The sequence below is a fragment of the Pleurodeles waltl genome, chromosome 3_1 (genome assembly GCF_031143425.1).
Source record: "Pleurodeles waltl isolate 20211129_DDA chromosome 3_1, aPleWal1.hap1.20221129, whole genome shotgun sequence".
In the NCBI taxonomy this organism is placed as follows: Eukaryota; Metazoa; Chordata; class Amphibia; order Caudata; family Salamandridae; genus Pleurodeles; species Pleurodeles waltl.
In genome coordinates this window covers 724,404,115-724,428,116 of record NC_090440.1, presented here as the reverse complement: position 1 = coordinate 724,428,116, position 24,002 = coordinate 724,404,115, and the positions used below count along the sequence as shown (strand labels likewise).

Here is a 24,002-nt window from a genome sequence, read left to right as displayed (position 1 = left end):
TTGTTTTAAAATCATTGAATGGTTTTCTTGTCACTCATTTTTTGTTTAAATCTGTTTTTTTGCTGCCTTTTAGTAATAGAGGATCTTACATACAGTCATAGTTGAATCATGCAGAACATTCAGTAGAACCCTGTAACGTGACTTACTTGTAGCTTGCCGCAGTAACTAGCAGTATTGCAAAATGAGAAGTGGGGTGAATGACAACATATCGGCGGAGAGGACCAGGGCAGTTGCCTGTTTGGGCCTGTTTGGGACAGGTAGGGACTAGGGACTAGGGACAGAAATGCTGCCCAATTCTCTATTGACCAGGATTGATATCAGTCCCTACACATTCATCAACATGCAAACACATTATCTGCAAAGACAGCCAACTCATGCTTCACAAACTGACCACGGGTAGATTGCAATGTCCCATCACCCAACACAATACCAATTATACAACACATATACACATATCCTCCACAACTACAACAGTCAAACACCTTCATTCTCACAGCAACAACTACTCTGTCCACTCCCACTAACACAACCTGCCATCACCCACATGACACAAAACTACAGTATACATGTCTCTCACTCTCAGCCTTCCAGATACACGCTCTCTGCTCATACTAACCAATTGAACTAGTTACAGTTAATAGCATCAAGCCAATCACTTGGTCAGACCACCATTTGATAACTTTCCGACATAAAACTCCACAAATAAACACACCCCACAACTACTTACATGCATGCACCTATCGACCATGGAGCAAACTCAATTTGGATGACTTAGAAACACAACTAACAGCCAACACAGATCTAGATACATTTAGTTCTGTTCCAAAACTTTGAGTGGCTACAGGAAGCTTTTGATATCCTAATACCACTCAGAAAAACTAAACACGACAAAAGAAAACCAACACCTTGGAGAAACATAGAACTTAAAAAGATAAAGCAACAAATCAGAAAGTTGCAGCGGACCTGGCTCAAAAGAAACAACAGTCAAGACAAACTGCAGCTACACAAACTTAACAGAATATACAAATCATCAATCAAAAAGGCTAAAAAAGGTACTACTCAGACAGAATTCAAAATGCTCAATCTACAACCAAGGAATTTTATAAAATTCTCAATGAATTTCGAAAACCTACATGCATGGAAGGAAGTCAAGATCTCACAAATTGGCAACTCATTACCCAACCAAGGCAGACACATTGGACTCCTATTTAAAACAGAAGAAAACCATCAGCACCAACCCCTTTCCTAAAATACCCTCTAAGAATAAACCAACCCAGCCTCTACAATCCTTCCAACAAATATCACATGGTGAATTTATGGATTTGGTCAAAGCAAGCGGACCTTCCAGTTGCCCTTCTGACCCTTGCCCACCACAAATCTTCAAGAACATTCTTCGATCTACTTCTGCTGCCACACCTGTAAGAAGAATCATCAACAACTCTTTAACTACAGGAACTTTTCCTATAGACCTGAAAAAGGCATACATACAACCGTTATTAAAGAAAACAAACCTAGATCTGCAAGACCCCAACAACTACAGACCAATCACAAATGGACCTTTCCTGGGCAAATTGATAGAAAGAGCAGCATTCGCCCAGATGTCACAATTCATTGAAGACAATTCTATACTTTCAGTCTTCCAAACTGGATTCAGCCCAGGAAGCGGTACGGAATTGGCACTCAAAGCAATCTGGGATGATCTTAAAAACACAGTTGACCGCAATGGAGTTGCTGCACTACTTCTCTTGGACCTCTCGGCTGCCTTTGATACGGTTGACCATGACACCCTAATTCAAAGACTCCACGAAGCAGGCATACAATGGACTGCTCTCGACTGGATTGCTTCCTCTCTTCAAAAAAGATCTAATATCATCTACTCGCCCCCCTTCTCGTCCAAACCCTACCTCACAAAAGCAGGGGTCCCCCAAGGATCAATCATCTCAGCTTTGCTTTTCAACATCTACATGATATCATTACCAGAACTGATCAATGATTTCCATCTCACATGCTACAGCTATGCAGATGACACACAACTACTACTTAAATTAGAATGCCCCAAAAACATTGAACTCAGAAATCTTCAGTTGCCTCAGAGCCTTTGATCAGTGGATGACCTGGAGCCATCTCAAACTAAATACCTCCAAAACAGAAATACTCATATGTGGTGACTGGAAATGTTATGACCTTCTGTGCATCTGGCCTGACTATCTCGGACCACCGCCTCAATTATCCAAGCAAGTTAAAACCTTGGATTCACCATGGATTCCAAGTTAACTATGAATGTCCGAGTGGACAAATTAGCATGAACAAGCTTCATCACCTTGAAGACTCTACGACGCATCTTCCCCCCCCAACTCGGATTTCCACACAAGGTGCAAGCTACTATCTCACTTGTACTATCCAAACTGGATTATGCCAATGGCCTCTACCATGGATCATCTCTATCTATTATGAAAAAACTACAACGTATTCAGAACTCCGCAACCAGGCTACTATTACATGTAAAGCTGCAAGCCCACATCTCCCCTGCCTTGAGAGCACTACACAGGTTACCTGTTGTCAGAAGATGCACTTTCAAGCTTCTTTGTATCACCCGCAAAGCTATCCATGGAACAGGACCCCTTTTTATCAGAAACAAAATAACCAAATCCATCCAACAAAGAAACCTCCGCTCAAGATTGGCACCCCGTCTTAGAACACCACCATACAAGAAAAAGACTATAGGTGGTACATCCTTCTCCGTTCAAGCAGCCAAACTATGGAATTCATTACCACCGACTATAAGAGCCACAGATAGTTTTCTTGTCTTCAGAAGACTAGTCAAGAGTTGGCTCTTTCCTTCATAACCACCATATTCAAACAACTATGGACTGCATATGCCTATGTTGATAAATATGTTTTCTGAGTATGTCTATTTCTAGTTATGTATAGTTCTTTAGAAAATATGTATTGCTAATGTCATAACAATAAAATACAGACTCTTTAAACGTGTTTGACTAAGTATATTTACCCATTGTTCTAATTATGTATTGTATGTACATATTTGTGTGTGCATATTCATGTGTGTTTGTGTGTGTGTGTATATATATATATATATGTGTGTGTGTGTGTGTGTGTATGTTCTGTGCTTGGCATGTTTGTGGGTCATTGCATGGCTCCTGGCTGGGTTGTTATACTAGTTATCTATGAAACCCTGCTCTCATCTTATCACACTTATCTACCCATCATCATATGTCATGTCTCTATCAATCTATCCTCCATTCCCACTCTGACTCATTCCAAATCCATTCTACTACTTTCATCTCCTAAATAACTCTGCCTAACCTCTTCCCTCCGCTTCCACATCTAACTCACCAAACCTCACTCTACTACCATGACCTCCCAAATAACTCTACTAAATTCTCCCTCATTTATCTCGCCCTGCTACTATGATCTCCCTAACCCTTCCCTCCTCCACCCCCTTTTACTCATCCCAAGCCTTTGGGATGAGTAAATGAGGGATATACTCCCAATTAACACTTCTGGATTTCTTTCCTCCTCCACCCCTCCATTACTCCAGTCAATCTAACTAAGAAACTCTCATATCCACGGCTCAAATGAACTCATAATAATACTAAAACTGTACTCATATTTCCCAATACCACTCCATCACTAATTCTTGTTGGGTACCGGAGTAGCATGCTACTTGCCAAAAAGCGATTCGACGCCTCGTCAGGGGTAGTAAGCGCTATATAAATACTATTACAATACAATACAAAACAATATTTAAAGGTGTAGTCCAACCCCACCCCTAAAACTGGAGCCAAAAAGGTTTCCTGAATGTATAGCTATTTATTCACAAACTGTATTGCAATAATCTTGTGTAATTTCCCAACAGGCTGCATTCTTTGTTTTGCATGTCTGTTGAAATTGTGATCAGTATGCATTGAGTGTAATGTGGGTGCCTATTGCTTTTATTTCACTTGTGATATTTATCTGCTCAATTGATGTTTTTAAGATTATTTTTTTTACTAAACATATTTATATAAGCAAGTTGTTTTTAAAGTGTGATCCTTCCTAATAACAATTCTGGGTGACAAATCTATATTGTATCTGTGATAACAATGTTATATTGCAAACATTAAATAAGGCTGTGTCAAAGTATATAATTTCCTGTTCAACAATAATGAGAATGGTTTGTGTAAATTTTCATAGATTTGTTATGAGCCATAATGTTTAAAGTAAGAATACTTTCAGTATGTTGATTCGATGGCCATCCCTTGAGCATGAAACGTAGTACTGGCAAGTGAGCCGAGGATAAACACAGTCCATGGTATGCTGGATACTACTTAGCCTGGCACTGTCTTTGTATTACTTTCAATTACTTTTTATTAGCTGGTTTGGCCAATGACATCCATTCAAATTAATTTAGTTGACATAGGGCTATGTAGAGGTTTCTGAGAAAATTCTTGTATTCACAAATTAATATGTTTCATTCTATGCTTTAAGGCAGTGATTAATTGTGTGCACTCGTTGATTTTAGCTACTAAGGGTCCTTTTGTAAAAATGTTGATTTTTAAAATGTTTGCACTGTAACTTCTCTTCCACTTTCCTTAACATTTGCGCACTGTTTAAAAATCATAACAGCTGTTGGTAAGCTTAAAAGCCAGCTATAATTGTATAGCAATGGGTAGGATGGGTCAGTTTTGCTTCTGTTGAGCTTGTATTTTGTACTGAAGATTTTTGGAAATACATAAATTATTCTGCATTTGCTCGTTTACCCATTTGACCATTTATTCAAGGCCAGTGATTATTTTCCTATATCTGTGACTTAAGGCTCTTTAACTTTACACACCAGGGACAGTGTATGCTGAAAGCTGGCACTCACCTATGGAATGTGTTCATGTGTTCATGACAAATATTGTGCTTTCATAGGCAACGGTAATCCGAATAAATCAAGGACATAAATTACCATAAAATTGATGCAATGTTAACATTGCCCCAGATAAAAACATGGATAGTTCCTCTGTTTCTCTCTGCACTACATGAATAAAACCCGGGTGGATATTGGACCATCAACAATTATTTCATTAGGCCTCTTAACATCATTTATAAATGGCATATCATACTCTGATTACTCAAATGTTATTAGTTAACTAAGCTTTGCAATCTTGAAAGTCATTTTTCTATTTATAAAACGTTTTATTTCCACAAAGAGTTTTGAACTGATGGAGCTAATTTGTTTTAGAAGACTGTCATAAAGAACTTCATTTCACATAGATCTTCACAATTGTAGAGGTTAAGATTATTTCTGGTGGAGATGACCATCTCTTGCGTGGCATTTTTGCTGTCACTTCACTATTTTTTCTTGATCAGTTTTGTTGACTTTTTTTAGATTCTGCGCATCAGTAAGTAAATAAATAACTATATTTCGGTTACACAAATATAACCATAAAAGTACAGATAAAAACACAGAATAAAACCATGTTAAAATACCAGTACCGAATAGATGTTACATTAACTGGATTTGGCCTAATTTAGAGTGTCAACAATTTCCATAGAGAAGGTAAGCAATGGTATGATAAAAAATTGTTTTTACAGAAGCAGGGGATACATATTAAAGTAGCTCATGCTTAATCTTAAAATGAACGGTGACTTCCCCAGAATAAATATGATCAAATAATCAGCATTCTGTTTGCAGCTTCTGTTTTATGTACCATGCCCAGTTTAAAAATCATTAAATTGAAAATACGGTTCACAAATGTCAAATCTAACGATATGCAGTGCCTCCTTATCATGGTCAAAAACTAAATGCTGACAGATCAGGACAGTCCACGTACTGCAAGGCCGGCTATACACTGGACAAAAAAAATACAAAAATGGTTTTCCATTTCCCTAGATGCCAGGCAGAAAGGACATTACCCCATTTCACCATCTTTTCCCTTCCATTGTTCAATCAGCGTTTTTTAGGGGAAAGGAGACAATACTAAACTGGATATACAGTGTTTTAGCTGCGTGGTAAGTAATCCTGTCCAGAATGTTTCATATTTTGGCAAAAACTTGTGAGCCAGGAACTTATCAATCATATCCTCTGGACCTTATTCACACCAGATTTGACTGGATATTGTAGGAAAGTACTCTCTTTTTGACATGGTTACCCCCACTTTTTGCCTGCTGTCAGTATACTTTGACTGTTTTCACTGGGATCCTACTAACCAGGACCCCAGCAATTGTGCTCTCTCCCTCTAAATTTGATTGCCTAGCACTTTGCACACCCCACAATTGGCATGCAGGCACCCCTTTGTAATTCCCTATTATATGGTACTTAGGTACCCAGAGCATTGGGGCATCAGTGGTTCCCCATAGGCTGCAGCATGTATTGTGCCACCCATGGGAGCCCATGCAATATGTGTCTGCAGGCCTGCCATTGAAGCCTGCATGAGCAGGTGCATGCACACTTTCACTAAAGGTCAATGTAAGTCACCCCTATGGTAGGCCCTCCTAGCCCATAAGGCAGGGTGCAGGAACCTGTGTGTGAGGGCATCCCTGCTTGAGCAGAGGTGCTGTTACAAAATCCAGCTCCACTGCACTGGACTTCATAAGTGCAGGGAATCCATTTTACCTGTGTACTGGACACTGGCCTCTGTCCAGCTACATAATGGTAACTCCGAACGTGGGCTTGTTCGATATCAAACATTTTGGAATGATACCCCAATACTGTTGCCAGTATTGGTTGTATGATTACATGCTATCTGGGGGCTCCTTATAGGACCCCTAGCATTGCTCCTACCAGTCTTCTGGGGTTTTCTGGGCATCCCGCACTACTGCCACCCTCAGACAGGTATCTGCCCTCCTGCTGTTTGACCAGCTCAGGCAGAGTAAGGCAGAACAGAGGATTTCATGTGGTAGAGGAAGGTAACCTCCCCAAGCCCACCTGTATGCTTTGAAGGGCTCATTTGGTGCCCTCCTTGCGTAACCAGTTTTCCCCAGGCCATGGACCCCAGGTCCCTGCTCTTGTGAGAAACTGGGCAAAGTAAAGGGGAGTGACCACTACCCTATCCATCACCACTCTAGGAATGGTGCCCAGAGCTCCTCCAGGTGGCCACTTGATTCTGCCATCTTGAATCCACTGTGGGCCGAGGTCCCTGGGAGCCTCTGAGTGGCCAGGTCAGGTAGGTGATGTCAAAGCCCCCTCCTGATAGGTGGTCACCCTGCTAGGTGACCAATCTCCCTTCCTGGGCTATTTAGGGTCTCCCTCTTGGGTGGGATCCTCAGATTCGACATGTGAGATTCCAGCAGGATTCCCCTGTATCGTTTACTTCATCTTCTGGCTACTGGGACTGCAACTGGACCCTCCAGGAACCGGCGATCTCAACTTCAGCCATGATTCCACTCTGCAGCATTTTTTCTCTGGCTGCTTCCAGCAGTTGCAACATTTCCCTGCCTGTGCATCCTTTGAGGATGGCAAGTTTTCAGCCTACACAAGAAGTAAGAAGGAATCTCCTTTGGATTGAAAGTGTCACTCCCCTGCATCTGCAGGCACCAACTGCAACAACTGGCCGCGTGGATCTCCTCTCTTCCATGGCCGCATGGATCCTCCATCACAGGTCCTGGTCTGGAGTGGTCCCATTGGTCCTGTCTACCAGCTTTCCAACTTGGGAGATGGACAGTGTGACTCTTGCAGCTATCAAGGCTCGTTTGCTCCTCCTCCAAGGGATCTTCAGGCTCTGTGTAGCTCCAGCACTCCTTCCTGCAAAGCACAGTCTCCTGCCTATTGCTCCAGCAACATGGGACTCCTCTTCAGGTGGGCCTCACTGCGACTGCTGTGCCTGCTGCCAATGGGTTGCCTGTGGGGGCTGCCTCTTCTTGTGACTCTCCTGACTGCTGAGGTTCACCCTTGACTCCCATCCTTGGGTTGAGTCCCCTGGACATTGCTGGTCCTCTTCAGCTTTGCCGAACTTCTCCTCCATCTGTTGCATTTGCCAAAGCTTTGTTGGTGGTTTATCAGCACTACTGACTGATTGCATCTCGACTGCCAATGTGGGACACAACTAGCATCTCTCCTGGGACTACTGTTCATCTCCTGTGCTGCACTGCTGGCCTTCTTCGTCCTCCATCGACCTGGTTCTGCATCCACAGAAGGGTTAGGTAATGCCTCCTGCCACTCCCAGACACTCCAGCACAAACTGGACTTGGTTCCCTTCCTTTGCATGTCCTCTTCTGTCAGGATCCACCTTTGAGTTCTTCAGTCGTGGTTGGGTCTGGCATAATCCTTATACTAAGTCCTCCTGTTGGTTTTGGGGAAAACCAGGTACTTATCTCTGGTCACCTAGACGCTGGGGGTCAACACTGGTACTCACCTCTTTGGGTTCCTAATTCCTCCAGCTCTCTTCTACTAATTCCACTTCATTGGGTGGGGGACTACCTTTCACAATCCACTTTTTTTAGTATATGGTTGGGCCCTCCCCAAGGGCCCTCACTGTTTACTTCTACTTTTGCCAATTCTTATTGCTTTCTGTTCTCTACTGATTGCTATTGTGTATGTAGTGGGGTGTTTTCTTGCCTCCAGTTGGGGGATTGCCTATTCAGTATTCTAGTATTTATGTTACTATAATAAAGTACCTTTATTATTGTAACACTGTGTCGTTCTTTCATGTATGATAGTGCTGCGTGACTATAGTGGTATTGTATAAGCTTTGCATGTCTCCTAAATAAGTCTTGGCTGCTCACCCACAGCTACCTCTAGAGAGCCCTGGCTTCCTAGACGCTGCCTACACTTCACTAATAAGGTATACCTGGACCTGGTATAAGGTGATAACATGATTGGTGTTCACCACACACCAGGCCAACTTTCTACAAATGTAATCCCAGTACAAGCTCTTCATCAAAGAACCCATATTTCTTTTCATGTTTTCTGGGTTTTTCCACAACTGTAAGCTGAAGCATAGCTCCTTGACTGCCTTTAGCCAGGGTGTGGCTCAATTCGTATCAAGAGCAATTATCTCCTTCAAAGCCATTTTTATGATGCCAACCCAGGGGTAGTCTGTAATCTAATCCAATACTTTAGGACCTTTAGTTTAGCACCATGATCAATTTTCTGGATATTCCAATGCAGAGGTAGCATAGGAGTACTCTGTGCACTAACCTCCTGCTGACCAGTGGTAACGTGCTTGTGCTCTCCCTCCCAAACATGATTCAATTGTTATATAAATCCCTAGAATATGGTACTACATGTACCCAAGGCCTGCAAATTAAATGCTACAGGTGGGCTGCAGCACTACTTGTCCCACCCACTTAAATTGCACTGTAGAACATGTCTGATGCTTGCCACTGCCACTGCTAGGGTAGTTTTAAACTGTCATTTCAATCTGGTAAAATAAGCCTTTGGCCAGGCCTAAACCTCCCTTTTTAATTCTTCTAGGTCACTCCTATGGAAGGTCCTAAAGGCTCAGAGTGCAAGATGCATTGTATTTGAAAAGCAGGGTATGTGTACTAAAGTTTCATGTGTCCTGGCAGTGAATACCTCCAAATTCGTTTTTCACTGCAGCAAGGCTAGCTCTTCCACAGACTAACACTGGCTTACCTTATTACGTTAAGAAGTTATATGTGGTAACAGCTTTATAGATACCTCTTCCATTCATTTGAACTGTAGTTTAAAATCCTCTTTATTGGCACAGTTAGATTTTAAATTACTGTTTTATTATGACAGTTTTAGAAATTTGGCATATCTGATAGAGACTTCTAGCTGCAGCTTCCTTACCTTAGAATTCCCTGGCGTCGGCTTTGAATATGGATTTTTTTCTGAGCAGTACCCTGCACGCGCGGCGTCGGGCGTTGTCGTTTGGATCAGAGTGCGTCGACCAGCTCTGCGTGCGTCGTCAGCGTTGTTGGAGCCATCTATGACATTACGGTTGTCTATATAGACGCCGTTTCGGCGCGCGTATGTCAGTTCTTTTCCTTCCACGCCGGTTAAGCGCAGTTTTGGAAAGAGCTACCCTGCTTCGACGGTTTGTTGACCCTTTTTTGACTGTTTGAAGTCATGTCTTAGAGAAAGACAGGATTCAAGCCATGTGGTGCGTGTCATCGCACCATGTCGGTGACGGATCCGCACCGTGTTTGTCTTTGGTGCCTGGAGAAAGACCACGATTCCACCTCGTGCTCAGACTGTCGGACCATGGCGCCGAAGTCCTTGAGGGAGAGATCCCTTAAGCTTGTTGCGGCCCGACATTCTTCTTCGGTTGGCGCGACTCCGCGGAGGTCACCCTCCTGCAGTAGGAGGAGGTCGCGTCACCGCTCCCGGAGCACCAAGTCCTCTTCCTCGCATTCGAGGTCATCCGAAGGTATGAGGCATAAGAAGAAGAAGTCTCAGCGGACTTCGTCTTCGCCACGCCCGTCGGCCAACAAGGCGTCTAGGGAACGTCGATGTTCCGAGCGCGGTTCTGCAGAGCCATCGCCAGGGTGGACTCCGCGCCTTCCCCCCTTTCCGGGTACCGGATCGACCCCCGCTCAAATAAGAGTTTTACGAGGCAATGCGTCTCGTTTTTGAGCGGGCTGCACCCTCGGGTGGGTCTTTGGGCCCTGTGGGGTCAGCAGGGGCCCCTTCGGATTCGACGACGGCTGCTTCGGCTTGGATGCCGTTGGGGACCCCAGGATCAGATACCATATCCGGGCCGGCGCCGGTCTCTCACAGTCGACCTCCTTTCGGCACCTGGTCCGACGTCGACGATTCCGCCACCGGCGCCCACCGGTAACATCCCCATCCTTATTCCAGATGATCCGGAGTGACGTCGACTCTGACTTTGACGGAGCCAATTCGGCCCAGATCATTGTCTGAGCATTATTTAGATCAGCCAGATGCAGGAGAGGAATTGGAGGGTTCTGAGGACCCTTTAGAATCTGGATTGCAACAGGACTGGTATGAGGATCTAGGGGAGGTCAGTGGACTGGACACGTCTCCAGATACTGGTATGCTCTCTCCTCCTAATGTGGCTACGGAAGAGGGTGCTTCTTTCGCTATGGTGGTGCATAGGGCAGCTGAGGTCTTGGACCTAGATTTCCCTACGGTGCCAGTCAGGACGAATATCCTGATAGAAGTGCTTCAGCCAGGGGTGTCAACATCGGAGCCATTGTTGCCCTTCAATGAGGCTCTTACAGACGTCCTTCTGGGTACGTGGTCCAAACCCAGCACAGGGGCTCCTATGAATAGGACGGTCGGCCGCCGCCATAGGCCCGCTCCCAGCAACCCTAGTTTCCTGACTCAACACCCCACTCCTGAGAGCTTGGTTGTCCAAGCCTTTACTTCCCGTGGTGCCTTCCCTTCCGCTCCCCCGGATAGGGAATCCAATAGACTGGATCAGCTTGGGAAGAAGATGTTTTCTTCCACCAGCCTAGCATTGAGGTCCGTAAACACCTCTTGCCTATTGGGCCGTTATTCCCATACTTTATCCGGTGTGGTTTGGACACGACTGACTCGCTGGGCAGAGCGATTTCATTGTCAGTGGCCCTACGTCGCCACGCCTGGCTACGTTCTACTGGTTTTTCAGGGGATGTCCAGTCCAGCTTGATGGACATGCCCTTTGATGGTTCTTGCCTTTTTGGCAAAAAGGCAGACTCAGCGCTTAAGAGGTTCAAGGATTCTCGAGCCACGGCCAGATCCTCAGGCCTTTCAGCGTCAGCACGACAGCAGTCTGTCTTTCGTCCCTTTCGAGGCTTCAGAAGGGGTGTGGTACCACGCCAGCCACAGTTCAGCCACCGTCCTCAGGCTTCACAGTATCCCAGAAGAGGACGTGGTCGTGGTACCATCATACCCAGACGGTCTGGCCAGAGGTCGGCCGCCACACAGCCCCCCTCCACTGCGCCCAAGCCCTCCTAGTATGGTTCTGCGGAATCATGTCTGTCCAGTTGGAGGGAGGATTTGTTTTCATCTCCCTCACTGGCTTTCCATCACCACGGACAAGTGGGTCCTGCAGATCATATGGAAGGACTACTCCCTTCCCTTCCAGTCTTTCCCTCCTTCTGTCCCTCCGACAAAGGAATGGCTGATGGAGGACCATCTAGCTTTGCTTCACAAAGAATTTACAGCTCTCTTGGCCAAGGGAGCCATAGAAAGAGTCCCGATATCAGAAGTAGGTAGTGGTTGTTATCCCCACTACTTTCTGATTCCCAAGAAGAACAAAGGCCTACTCCCTAGCTTGGATTTAAGGGACGTCAATCTCTTCCTCAAGAAGGAGAAATTCAAGATGCTCACTCTTGCTCAGGTTTTGTCTGCCCTAGACCAAGGAGACTGGATGGTAGCGTTGGATTTGCAGAATGCATATTTCCATATTCCTATCCTGCCAGCCCACAGACGTTACCTGCGGTTCAAGAAGGGCCACAAGCACTTTCAGTTTACCGTGCTTCCTTTTGGCCTCACCAGTGCCCCTCGGGTGTTCACAAAGATGACGGCGGTGGTGGCAGCTCATTTGCACAGGTCAGGGATTTCAGTCTTCCCCTACCGAGACGATTGGCTGTTGAAGGCTCCTACGCCCCAGGCTCTCGTCACCCACCTCCAGACGACTGTGGACCTCTTGCATTCGCTGGGGTTCACTATAAATGTGCCGAAGTCACACCTGACTCCCTCTCAGAAGCACTTTCATCGGAGCTGTTCTGGACACAGTGCAGCATCGGGCTTATCCTCCTGAACAGCAGGTCCAGGATATTCAGGTTATGATACCGATGTTTCAGCCTCTGTCCTGGATCTCGGTGAGACAGACTCTGAGGCTGCTGGGACTCCTGGCTTCCTGCATCCTGTTGGTCAAGCATGCCAGATGGCGCATGAGGGCTTTGCAGTGGGACCTCAAGTTCCAATGGGCACAGCATCAGGGAAATCTTACCGACGTGGTTCAGATCTCGGAGGGGACTGTGAAAGATCTGCAGTGGTGGTAAGTGAACTGCGAGTGGGTCAAAGGCAGACCACTCTCTCTTCCCCAACCAGATCTAACAGTAGTGACAGATGCATCACTTCTGGGATGGGGCCGCCATCTGGGGGAGGTGGAGATCAGAGTCTGCGGTGTAATCCGGGCTCCACATCAACTTGCTGGAGCTTCAGGCGATCCGGCTAGCATTAAAAGCATTTCTTCCTGTTGTGAAAGGGAAGGTGGTGCAGGTGTTCACGGACAATACTACAGCAATGTGGTACTGCAACAAGAAGGGCGGTGTGGGGGCGTAGACCCTTTGTCAAGATGCTTTACGTCTCTGGACATGGCTGGAACAGCAGGGAATGACCCTGGTGGTTCAACACCTGGCAAGTTCTCTGAATGCCAGAGCAGACAAACTCAGCCGAAAACGCTTAGAGGATCACGAATGGTGTCTCCATCCGGAGGTGCGCAAGCACTCTTTCAGCAGTGGGGAGAGCCTTGGTTAGATCTGTTCGCCTCCGCAGAGAACGCGCAATGTCAGCAGTTTTGCGCGTTGGAGTTTCCAAGGGGGCTATCGCTAGGCGCCGCTTTTCGCCGTGAGTGGAGTTCAGGCCTCCTGTACGCCTTTCCGCCTATACCACTTCTGCCCAGAGTTCTCAAGAAAATCAAGAACGACCGGGCCCAAGTAATCCTAGTGGCTCCAGATTGGGCACGGAGAGTTTGGTATCCAGAGCTTCTCAAAATGAGCATCGGTCCTCCAATCAGGCTGCCTCTTCGGGAGGATCTTCTGTCGCAGCAGCAGGGGAAGGTTCTCCACCCGAACCTGTCAACTCTGCGCCTTCATGCGTGGAGATTGAGCGGCGACAGTTGATGGTTTATGACCTCCCTCCCGAGGTCTGTGACGTCATTCTGGAAGCCAGGCGTCCCTCTACTAAGTCAATCTACGCCTGCCGTTGGAAACGCTTTGTTTCATATTGTTCAGAGAGGTCTATTGATCCTCTTTCTTCTTCTCTGTTTAACATCCTTTTGTTTATATTGTCTCTCGTCCAGCAGGGTTCCTCCTTGGGGACTCTCAAGGGCTATCTTGCAGCCTTATCGGCTTTTCTTCAGTTGCCCGATCAGCCATCTCTGTTTAAATCACCTATAGTACAGAGGTTTTTGAAAGGGCTTGTGCATCTATTCCCGCCTGTGCCTTTCGTTATGCCCCAGTGGGATCTTAATTTGGTTCTTACCTTCCTTGTGTGCTCCCTTCGTGCCCTTGCATAACTGTCCTCTCCGGCTGCTTACTATTAAGACTGCCTTTTTGGTGGCAATTACATCTGCCAGGAGAGTGAGTGAGCTGCAGGCTTTACCTTCAAAGCCACCGTACCTCACGATATATCCTGACAAGGTAGTATTAAGAACTCGTGCCTCTTTCCTCCCCAAGGGGTGACCCCTTTCCATCTGGGTCAAAATATCACCCTGCCCACCTTCTTTGCACCACCGCATCCCTCTAAGGAAGAGGAGCATCTCCATCGGCTTGACCCAGAAAGAGCGTTATCGTTCTACCTTGACCTCACTAAAGAGTTCCGGGTGGACGACCAACTTTTTGTGGGGTACGTTGGTGCAAAGAAGGGTCGGGCAGTGCAGAAACTATATATTTTGCGCTGGGTCATTCTCTGTATAAAGATGTGCTACGCTTTGGCGAAGAAGCAGCCTCCCGAGGGCTTGAGAGATCATTCTACTATGGGGAAAGCTGCTACTACTGCGTTAGCACGTGGCATACCGGTGGTGGACATCTGCCAGTCTGCAACGTGGGCTTCTTTGCACATGTTTGCAAAACACTACTGCCTAGATAGTCAGGTGAGAAGAGAGGGGCATTTTGCCCGGTCTGTTTTCCAGGACTTTCTGGTGTAAAAATCTCCTTCAGACCCACCACCATGGGTTATAGCTTGGGTATCTATTCTAAGGTAAGGAAGCTGCAGCTAGAAGTTTCTATCAGATGAACAAGTTACTTACCTTTGGTAACGAGGTATCTGGTAGAGACTATCTAGCTACAGATTCCTTACACCCGCCCACGCCTCCCCGCTCTGCGGATATTTTTCTTATGTAGATAGATCTATATATATATGTGTATGTATTTATGTGTACATATGTATATTTTTGATCTTCGCGTTTTTGCCTTTCTTAAAGGCATGAAAGAATTTTTGCTTCAAACAGTCAGAGGTAAAATCCATAATGGTTGGTTCTTCCATGACTCTGCCCTTCTGGCGTGGGAAGTTGTGGAAAAGAACTGACGTACGCGCACCGAGACGGCGTCTATATAGACAACCGTGACGTCATAGATGGCTCCAACGATGCTGACGATGCACGTGGAGCTGGTCGACACACTCGGATCCGAACGACGCCGCCCAACGTCGCGCGCGCAGGGTAGTGCTCAGAAAAAAGTCCGGATTCAAAGCGGACGCCAGGGAATTCTAAGGTAAGGAATCTGCAGCTAGATAGTCTCTACCAGATACCTTGTTACCGAAGGTAAGTAACTTATTCTTTTCTGCTCATTTGAAATATACCTTTCTATCAGTGTAAAAGAGTCACGTGACTGTTAATGGCTCTCCTGTGGTGTGAAATATATTACTTCAAGACAAGGGACAAAAGGGCCTTGGGTGTGGAGAGGGAAATCCACGTCTGAGCAGGATGGTCTGGAGCATTGTTCCCAACTCCTTCCTAAGCATCAAAGCGTCGCATAAGGCCTATGCACTCCTTTCTAACTTCTGAAGATGCCTACCATCACTGGTAAATACAACTCACTCGTGGTCCTGCCTGTCCATTGTTTCACTAGACAGCTTGGGCCCAAACCCAGGTAAAAGGGAAGAACTGACCCGAGCCAGCTTAGGGTTAGACAAAGGTGGTTTCCGACAGACCTAGGCTAGCAGTGGCTTACTCAAACTGTCATCACAACACTTCTGGACCTGAGAAGATTCAGAAACGAACTGTGCTGCAGTCTGAAGAAGGAAGATGGTGCCTGCTTACCTCCAACCCAGAAGCATAGGAGTGACTCCAGGGGCCGGTTGTCTGACCTCCTATTAGAGCTACAGGGTCACAGCAAGCTCCCAGAGGCCGTTTTTGCTTTCCAGCTGACCAGACCCAGCTGGCCTACACCTGGCACCCTCTGTTGGCCTCTTGGTGTGGTCCTGACCGCTCTCCCAGTGCTATTGTCAAGTTCTTGGACGCCTAGCTGGAGTCAGTGTACTTCTCCCTGCCCAACCAAAGGTTCCATGAGATCTGAAATGTGCAGAGCCTCACAGAGCCACACAGCTTCCCCTTGAAGGCTTCGCCAGATCCAACGCAGAGTCCTCCACACTGCTGAAAGCTTTACCAGATCTGACACTGAGCGCCACGCTTCGCAGATCCTGTGCGAAAGCTGCACTGGATCCATCACAGAGTAATGTAGAGACCAGCAGAGCCATGCCAAGCAATGTGAAGCCTTGCCACTTAGCTGAAAGCTGTAGCTGATCTGACATAGGGCCTTGTAAAGCAAGGCTGCACATCAAGGATAGAAAGTACAACTCCCAGCGGGCCTAACTCTGTACTGTACCCAGCTCGTGAGCCATCGCAGTCGGCCTGAACTTGGGCTGTGTCCGGGTCCACAGCAACCAGATACCCACAGATGGTGCTTTGCTCCATTTGGCGCTATTTTTACATGAACATTTAGGAACTTGTAACTCTGGTTCTACTGATTGCGTTTTTACTCTTTTGATGTCATTTTCATACATATCTCACACATTGCCTCTGAATTAAGCCTGACTGCTCTATGCCAATCTACGAGAGTATTAAGCACAGGCTTATTTAGTGACTTTTGTGATTCACCCTGACAGGAATTGTGTTGATCGCTTAAGTGGGACTCTCACCCCTCTCTACTAACGAGACAATTTCTTACACTTTAGAATAGCGGTAGTTGTTAAGAATTCATATTTTGGTTAAGTATGTGATTTTACCCTGTTGATTAATGCAAATAATAAAAAGAAGTAGACAGTTTTGAGAAAGCTTTCATAGTAACATTGTGCTTAAAGCTGGATTGTTTATTTTTGTTTCAGATAACGGATCCAACCATGCCATTTTCTTTTGGTGTTACCTTAGGAGAACTGAGTCTTTTGGTAATACATCTGTTTTTTTATTCTCTTCTTCAAATAATGTCACACATGTTCATCTCAAAGATCACTTATTGCTGAAGAATGTATTGTAATAGCTAGAAGGGACTTCTTGTAAATGCAAAGTAAAGCAGGCAGCAAACTAATGAATACCTAATTAGTGGACAGAAGTTGTGTATAAAAATGTATACCTGTGTTTCAAAAATCTCATGTATTAGTCTATTTACCAGGATGCTATGCAAATGATGCCATTCAAGCACTTTCATTTATGTGGTAACTGTCCAACAATATTTCCTTTTTACAAATACAATATGTTAACTCATCCATACAGCTTAAAACTGCAAGTACAGCAGGCTGTAAGTTGTGCATTAAGAGGAAAGATATGCAAGTTGAAATAATAGGAAGCATCATCTAAAACATTTGCTCTGATTCTGACCTAAATGCCCTTCAAAGCTTGAGAAGGCCTAATGTTCCCTAATGCCCTTTTTCCTACCTATGGAATCAGAGATTCACTAAGGAAATGCTATAACACAATGAAAATCTTAGGAGCAATCACAAAGAGTTAACCCCAATAGTTAGTCTCATAAATGTCCATATATTCACCAACGTTTTGCTGAACTTCTAGGACCGGAAAACGGTAAACTGATGTTTTCTTTCAGTTTTACACAAATAAGTAACCACTGAGCTTTCAATAAACACTGTCCTGTTGAGGGATAGAAGCGAGTGCTGCCAGGCTAGATGTGCATATTTTCACAATTTAATAATTTTGAGCATTGCTTGGAACTGCACGTTTACCAAAGTAGGGATTGATGGTGGTGGTTTTGAGAGACAATTGTCTCTATCGTTTTTTTTCTTCCCACAAAATGTCCAACCATTTTTACCATTACGGACTACAACTGCTTAGAGATTCCTACCTTACTAACCTGCTAAGAACTTAAAGTACTCTACAGTTGGAAGTCAGATCCCATCTGTGAGTTTTAACTTCAAGATTGTTTAATAAACTGTTTTTTTTCCATGATAGGATATACAATAGATGCAGATAGGACAAGATTGAAATACTCAGATTTTAATTGTGCAAAGATTCATGGTACCTTTTCGTTTCCTGTTATGTAAAGGTTTTAAATTAGAGCTTTAATTTGCAAAAAGATGTAGTGCATACACCAAGTTCACGGGGGACCAGCTAAAAATAAGTTGTTGGATCAATACATTTTACAGAAAGCAAATGTGGTATTCTGTATATTGAAATCATTTATCTGCAAAATGCAGATTTGAGCATCCATGCTATCCTTGGAAGCTGAGGAATATTTGGACTCCCTACACGCTACGCGAAGGAAGGTCCAGTTGGTGACTGAGAATTCATGTCAAAAGCAAAGGCAGTCTACAAGAAGCAAGCAACTAAGAACATCCAGCTTTTTAAACGTTTTGGAGAATATCAACGATCCGTTGGTAGGGAAAATGGAGGCATTTGTGTTGCAGGAGTACCATTGGCTCTAATGTAAAATAGGAAATTGGTATTCCTACTTCCCACGTAGGCAGTCTAAGCTGCTTCCAAATACAGCAAAATACATGCCTCTGTAGAGGCCTATACCCATGCTAATCCATCTACATATCAAATATTAGGAAATGTTAGTTCTTTTAGAAAGCGTGCAGTGTCTTGCGACTGCCAATAATGGATGGAGCTTCCACATAAAATGTTTTCCTGTTGTTTGCCGGACTGACTGCTTCTGAGCCATACACACAGGGCCTGTAGTGTTAGTGATCTAAGAAAATAAAAAAGATACAAGATTAGTACGTTAGGGAACCGCTTTCAGGGTTTCTCCAGATACACATTGCAATGGAAGAAAATCGAAGGCCAACCACATTTGGGAATACTATAAGGCTGCATAGTAAAAATTAACGTTTGAATAGTAATTTAAGCGAAAGATTTTGCTAAATCGGCGTGGTCCATAAGCCCTATTGCTAATATACCAAAAAAAAACTCCCAAAAAAAAAAAACAGAAGAAATATTTGTGCCCTAGAGCAAAAGTATACATGATACCATTCACGATTTAGTTTGGAGTCTATTTTTTTGTGCAAAACATTTCTTCATCTTAAAACGTGAACCCTTGAACGTAAATATCGTTAATGTTTTTTTTTCTTCAAAATGCACCTAATAGTCCCTCCCAAATGTTATCATTTGTTCAAAAAGCAAAATACGTTCAAAATAACATTTTTCAGGATTATTTCAAAGGGTATCCCAAAGATTACAATTGTCACTTATATTTTTATTTCAGATCTGATCCCATATGCGCAACCTCTTAAGCAAGAGGGGTTCATAAAAAATACGATCACAGCACTAAATATGTAACTTTAAACTTGCAATAGACATACATGGAAAAGTACCGTTCGGATGAATAGTGTAATGGGGCAATATTTAATTCCTAGCATCTCTGGTGGTCAACTACGCCAATTTTATACCTAAGTATTTAAAGTGCTCTCCAGTCTTTTGTGCTGCAGACATTGTGGTTGAGTACCTTTTAATATGGACATATTTTCATTTACTCCAGTTTACCTTGAGGCAGATTCTTCACCATGCAATATCGGAAACAGGTTTTTGCTGATTCCCTACCCAGTGGCTTTAGGGCCCTGGGCCCCTTACCTCTGGCAATACAGTATGGGAGTGGGCATGCCTTCCTACCTATACCAGGAAGTGGCGCTGGCCAGTTTGTGTACGCGTTCTCACTGGCATGCAACACATATGCTGAGCCTATCCTAGCAGGCCTGTGTACACACTAGCCCCTTTGGCATGTTTAAATAGGTATCCAGCCTGTCATAGCAGGCCTGTTTGCACACTTGTCCCTAGGGGTGTGCACTCGCACCTATGGTGCTTTATAACTGTCTCCAGCCTGCCGTAACAGACCTGTGCATGTGCACTAGCCCCTAGTGGGTTTTTAAATATACATGCAGCCTGTCATAACAGGCCTAGGTGTGCACACTAGCACCTAGGGTGCTTCAAACAATTGCCCCATCTGATTTAGCAGGCCTGTGTGCACACTTGCACCGATGGTGTTTTTAAACATGTGTCCAGCCTTCTAATGCAGACTTGTCTGTGCTCAAGGGCACATATGCCCAGAAAGTGAAAGATACCCTTGTGTGCTTTCACTGTCTAGTTGTGCCCATACATGGCTGAAGTGTTACAGGTACTCGTAGCTGCAACAGCAGTTTGCATCAGAGTAGCCTCGTATTGTTTACCATCATTGCATTCATCTTGACATATCCCCTTCTATGGTAAAGGTGGGTTTGTCAATAATCATGGAGAAATGCCACATCTAGAAAGTGGGAATTTCTTTGCCTAAAACACTTAGGCCCTCATTACAACCCTGGCGGTCGGTGATAAAGCAGCGGTAATACCGCCAACAGGCCAGCGGTAAAAAAAAAAAAAAATGGAATCACGACCATGGCGGAAACCGCCAGCACAGACAGCCACTTTAACACTCTGACCGCCACAGCGGTAGCAACAAACACCGCGGCAGTAACCGCCAACAGACAAGCGGAAGACAATGTACCGCCCACTGTACTATGACTCACCAATCCGCCAGCTTTTCCGGGGCAGTACCAACACCATCAAAAGCACGGCAGAAACGGTACTTGGAACGGAAACCACTCACCTCTCGACACCCAACAAGGAACCAGGATGCCATGGAGCCCGAGTTACAGGTGTTACCAATGTTGGTTTACTTCCTCTTCTACCAGGAACATTAAATACGGCGGCAACGACCACAGTGAGTACTGTACCTAGCACACAGGGGAGGGGGAGGAAAAAGAGAGTGACACACACACGCAACACCCCCACCCCCAACAACACACACATAAACACATGCAGCAACATTACGTTGACACCCCGTAGCCCCCTGGAAGAATGCAAGGACCAAATGAAATGATTGTAACGAGTGTAATCATAGAAAATCCAGATAGGCCAACATAAATTTAAAAGATCAGTATATACAAATATTCACAGTAAGTACACAAGTCCTGATACTTTTCTGTTACATGTCCGTGGACCAGTGGTCCCAAATAGCATGGGCGAAGCCCACACCTGACACCTGCCTCAAAACGGAGAGAACACTGCTGGGGCATCAGGTCGAAAAAAACACAGGCACCTCAGGGGGAAGGGGAGGGGGGGTCACCTCAGGCGGATGATGGGCGGCACCACTGCTCCACGAGGGGGCTCCATGCCCACTGCTTGGTCCTGGGGAGTGCAAAGCCAGTCTCCCAAGTCTCTGAAGTGGGTGGTTTGCCCACTGCTTTATCCTGGGGAGCGCAAAGCCACAGTCTTTCAAGTGGATGCTGTTCTCCACTGGTTCTGGAGGGGACCTGGTGCCCAGAGTGCTTCATCCTGCCAAGGACTGGGGTAGTGGATGCTGTTCTCCACTGGTTCTGGAAGGGGCATGGTGTGCAGAGTGCTTCATCCTGCCAAGGACTGGGGTAGTGAATGCTGTTCTCCTCTGGTTCTGACGGGGCCTGGTGCCCAGAGTGCTTCATCCTGCCAAGGACTGGGGTAGTTGATGCTGTTCTCCACTGGTTCTGGAGGGGGCTTTGTGCCCAGAGTGCTGCACGTGGGGTGTGGCAGTTCACATTCCCTCACCTGGGTGTCTGAGCCATGAGATTTTCTGTGAACAGGTAGCATGATCCTCTAAGGCGGCAGAGACACTCCTCCCTGTGGCGACCTAGCCTGCCAACTGCTGGTAATGCCAGTGCTGGTTGTGGTGCCTCATGTAGTGTGTGCAGGGTCCAGGATGTCTCCTGCAGCCTTGGACGACTGCCCACTGGGGATGATACTGATGTCGGCTGTGGTGGCACTGGTTGGACATGTCACGGGGCAGGTGGCAGTGGCTGCGGCGGTGTTTGCGGCGCAGATGCTGCCGGTGATGCTGGTGTCAGCACCTGTGGAGGGAGACCGCAGGACATCTCCTGCAGCCTTGGACGGCTGCCCACTGGGGATGATGCTGGGGACTGTAGCAGAGGCAGCAGATGTGAAGGTGGCGGTGGCTACCGCCGTACAGCTTGCTGTTCTGTCTTGCAGAACTGGTGACACCAGTCCCTCACCCGGAGGCTCCGTGCCCGGAGCTGACTTCCATTTGGCCTTGTGTACCTTCCCCACCTTGGAAGTCGCTGCTAGGACCTTGGCACTGTCCTCTTTTGTCTTGGAGGAGGCCTTGCTGAGTGGTTGGTGCGGCTTTCCCCTACGGCATGTGGGCCCCTTCTTCACCTTGGCAGATGGCGGAATAGGGTGATCCTTGGCCTTACTAGGTGGCACACTAGCAGCCCTGGTGGGTGTCGTGCGCAATGTTGCTGGACTTGCAGGGACCACAGTGCTCGAGGATTTTGTGGCTGAGGTGCTGGGCTGGGATCTGGACATCCTGGCCCTAGGGGAAGGACAATGTTAGCCAGGAAAAGTTTCTTTGACACACTGGGTCGGGAAGATAGAGGGGCTTTGGGAGTGGAGGAAGAGGTAGAGGTTGTAGGAGGTGTACGTCTGAGTTTGGGTGAGGGTCCATGGCTGTTGAGTGGGTGTATGCCTGCGTTTGTGTACTTTGGTAGGAGGGCTCACACACACACTGGGAGAGGACACAGGGGATATGTGTGCATGGTAGTGGGGGTGATGATTGCACGTGAGTGGTGATGGGCGTGCTGGTGATGGAGGTAGTGGCTGAGGATGTAGTGTATGCAGGTGTGAGTGGAGACCAGACTGGGAGGGAGGTGGAGGACGTGGGGGAGGGGGACACAGTGGAGGCTGTGGATGTTGGTGTGTCTGCATGGGTATGGTGCTTGTGTAAGTGCCTGTGGGATGTGTGGTGCTTATGTTTGCCTGAGCCACTTTTGTGTGTTGATGAGTGTGCATGCTGGTCTGATGATGTGCTTGGGATAGGCTGAGGTAGAGGGGATTGGGTCTGGGTAGTGGAAGTTGGAGGGGCGAGGCTGGACACAGGGACAATGGCTGCAATCAGTGCTGAGGCCAGAGCCTGAAATGCTCTCTGTTGGGCTGCCACGCCAGAATGAATGCCCTCCAGGTATGCATTTGTTTGCTACAGATGCCTCTCGACACCCTGGATGGCATTCAGAAGGGTTGACTGCCCAACAGTGAGGGATCTCAGGAGGTCAATAGCCTCCTCACTGAGGGCACCAGGGCTGACTGGGGCAGGGGCTGAGGTGCCTGGGGCGAAGGAGATGCCCACCCTCCTTGGTGAGCGGGCACGGGAAACACACTGAATGGCTGCTGGGAGGGCTGTGCTGGTAGGGGGGTGACGGCTGTACCTGTTGTTGCAGGGGGCACAGAGGTGCCCGCCACCCCAAGGGAGCTCCCATCAGAGGAGGAGTCAATGTCGCTAGTGTCTCCTCCTGTCCCCATCGGGGAGCTCCCCTCGCCCTCCGTCTCACTGGTGCCTTCAGACTCCGTACATTCATCCTCCTGGGCCATGTGGGTTGCAGCTCCCTCCTGCTCCGGTGCCAATGCTCCCCCGCCAGATGATGCTAATGCACACAAGGACAGGGTGACAAAACAAAAGGGGGGGGGGGAAGACAGGCGAGACACATGGTCATTTCCAGCAACAACACCACCATTGGCGGACACAATACACAGGGAGCAGCCCTATGCACTAGGCAATGCACTAACTGTACTTGGGAAAATCACCTGCCCATGAGGGACTGTGCCTAAGCCCATTTGATGCACACCTGGAACCCACAGGAGCCTGACTAGGTGTAGAAGGCCACTACCACTTTTGGGGTTGGAGTGCCACAGAGCCTGCCTAACAATGGACCTACCCTAGCAAGTTTGTCCTGGCCTAGGGGATCCCACAGCCCAGTTCCCCCACCCAGACACCTCATACAGCGCGCAGTCAGCTGAATGTGACTGTACTCACCCCCTTGTGGCTGCTGTGATGCCCTTAAGCGCCCATCCAACTCAGGATATGCCACCGCCAGGATCCCGGGGGTCATGGTGCAAAGGGCACCCCTCCCACGT

The 24,002-nt window shown here is 46.6% G+C and overlaps 1 protein-coding gene across 1 annotated transcript in view; it reads left to right on the top strand.

The window, feature by feature from the left end:
* Positions 1-24,002, top strand: part of LOC138284568 (intermembrane lipid transfer protein VPS13C-like) — a 953,192-nt gene that overhangs the window by 378,676 nt on the left and 550,514 nt on the right. The window contains exon 7 of the mRNA XM_069223471.1: positions 16,949-17,008. Within this exon, the coding sequence (XP_069079572.1) occupies positions 16,949-17,008 (60 nt within the window). The remainder of the gene's footprint in view (positions 1-16,948; positions 17,009-24,002) is intronic.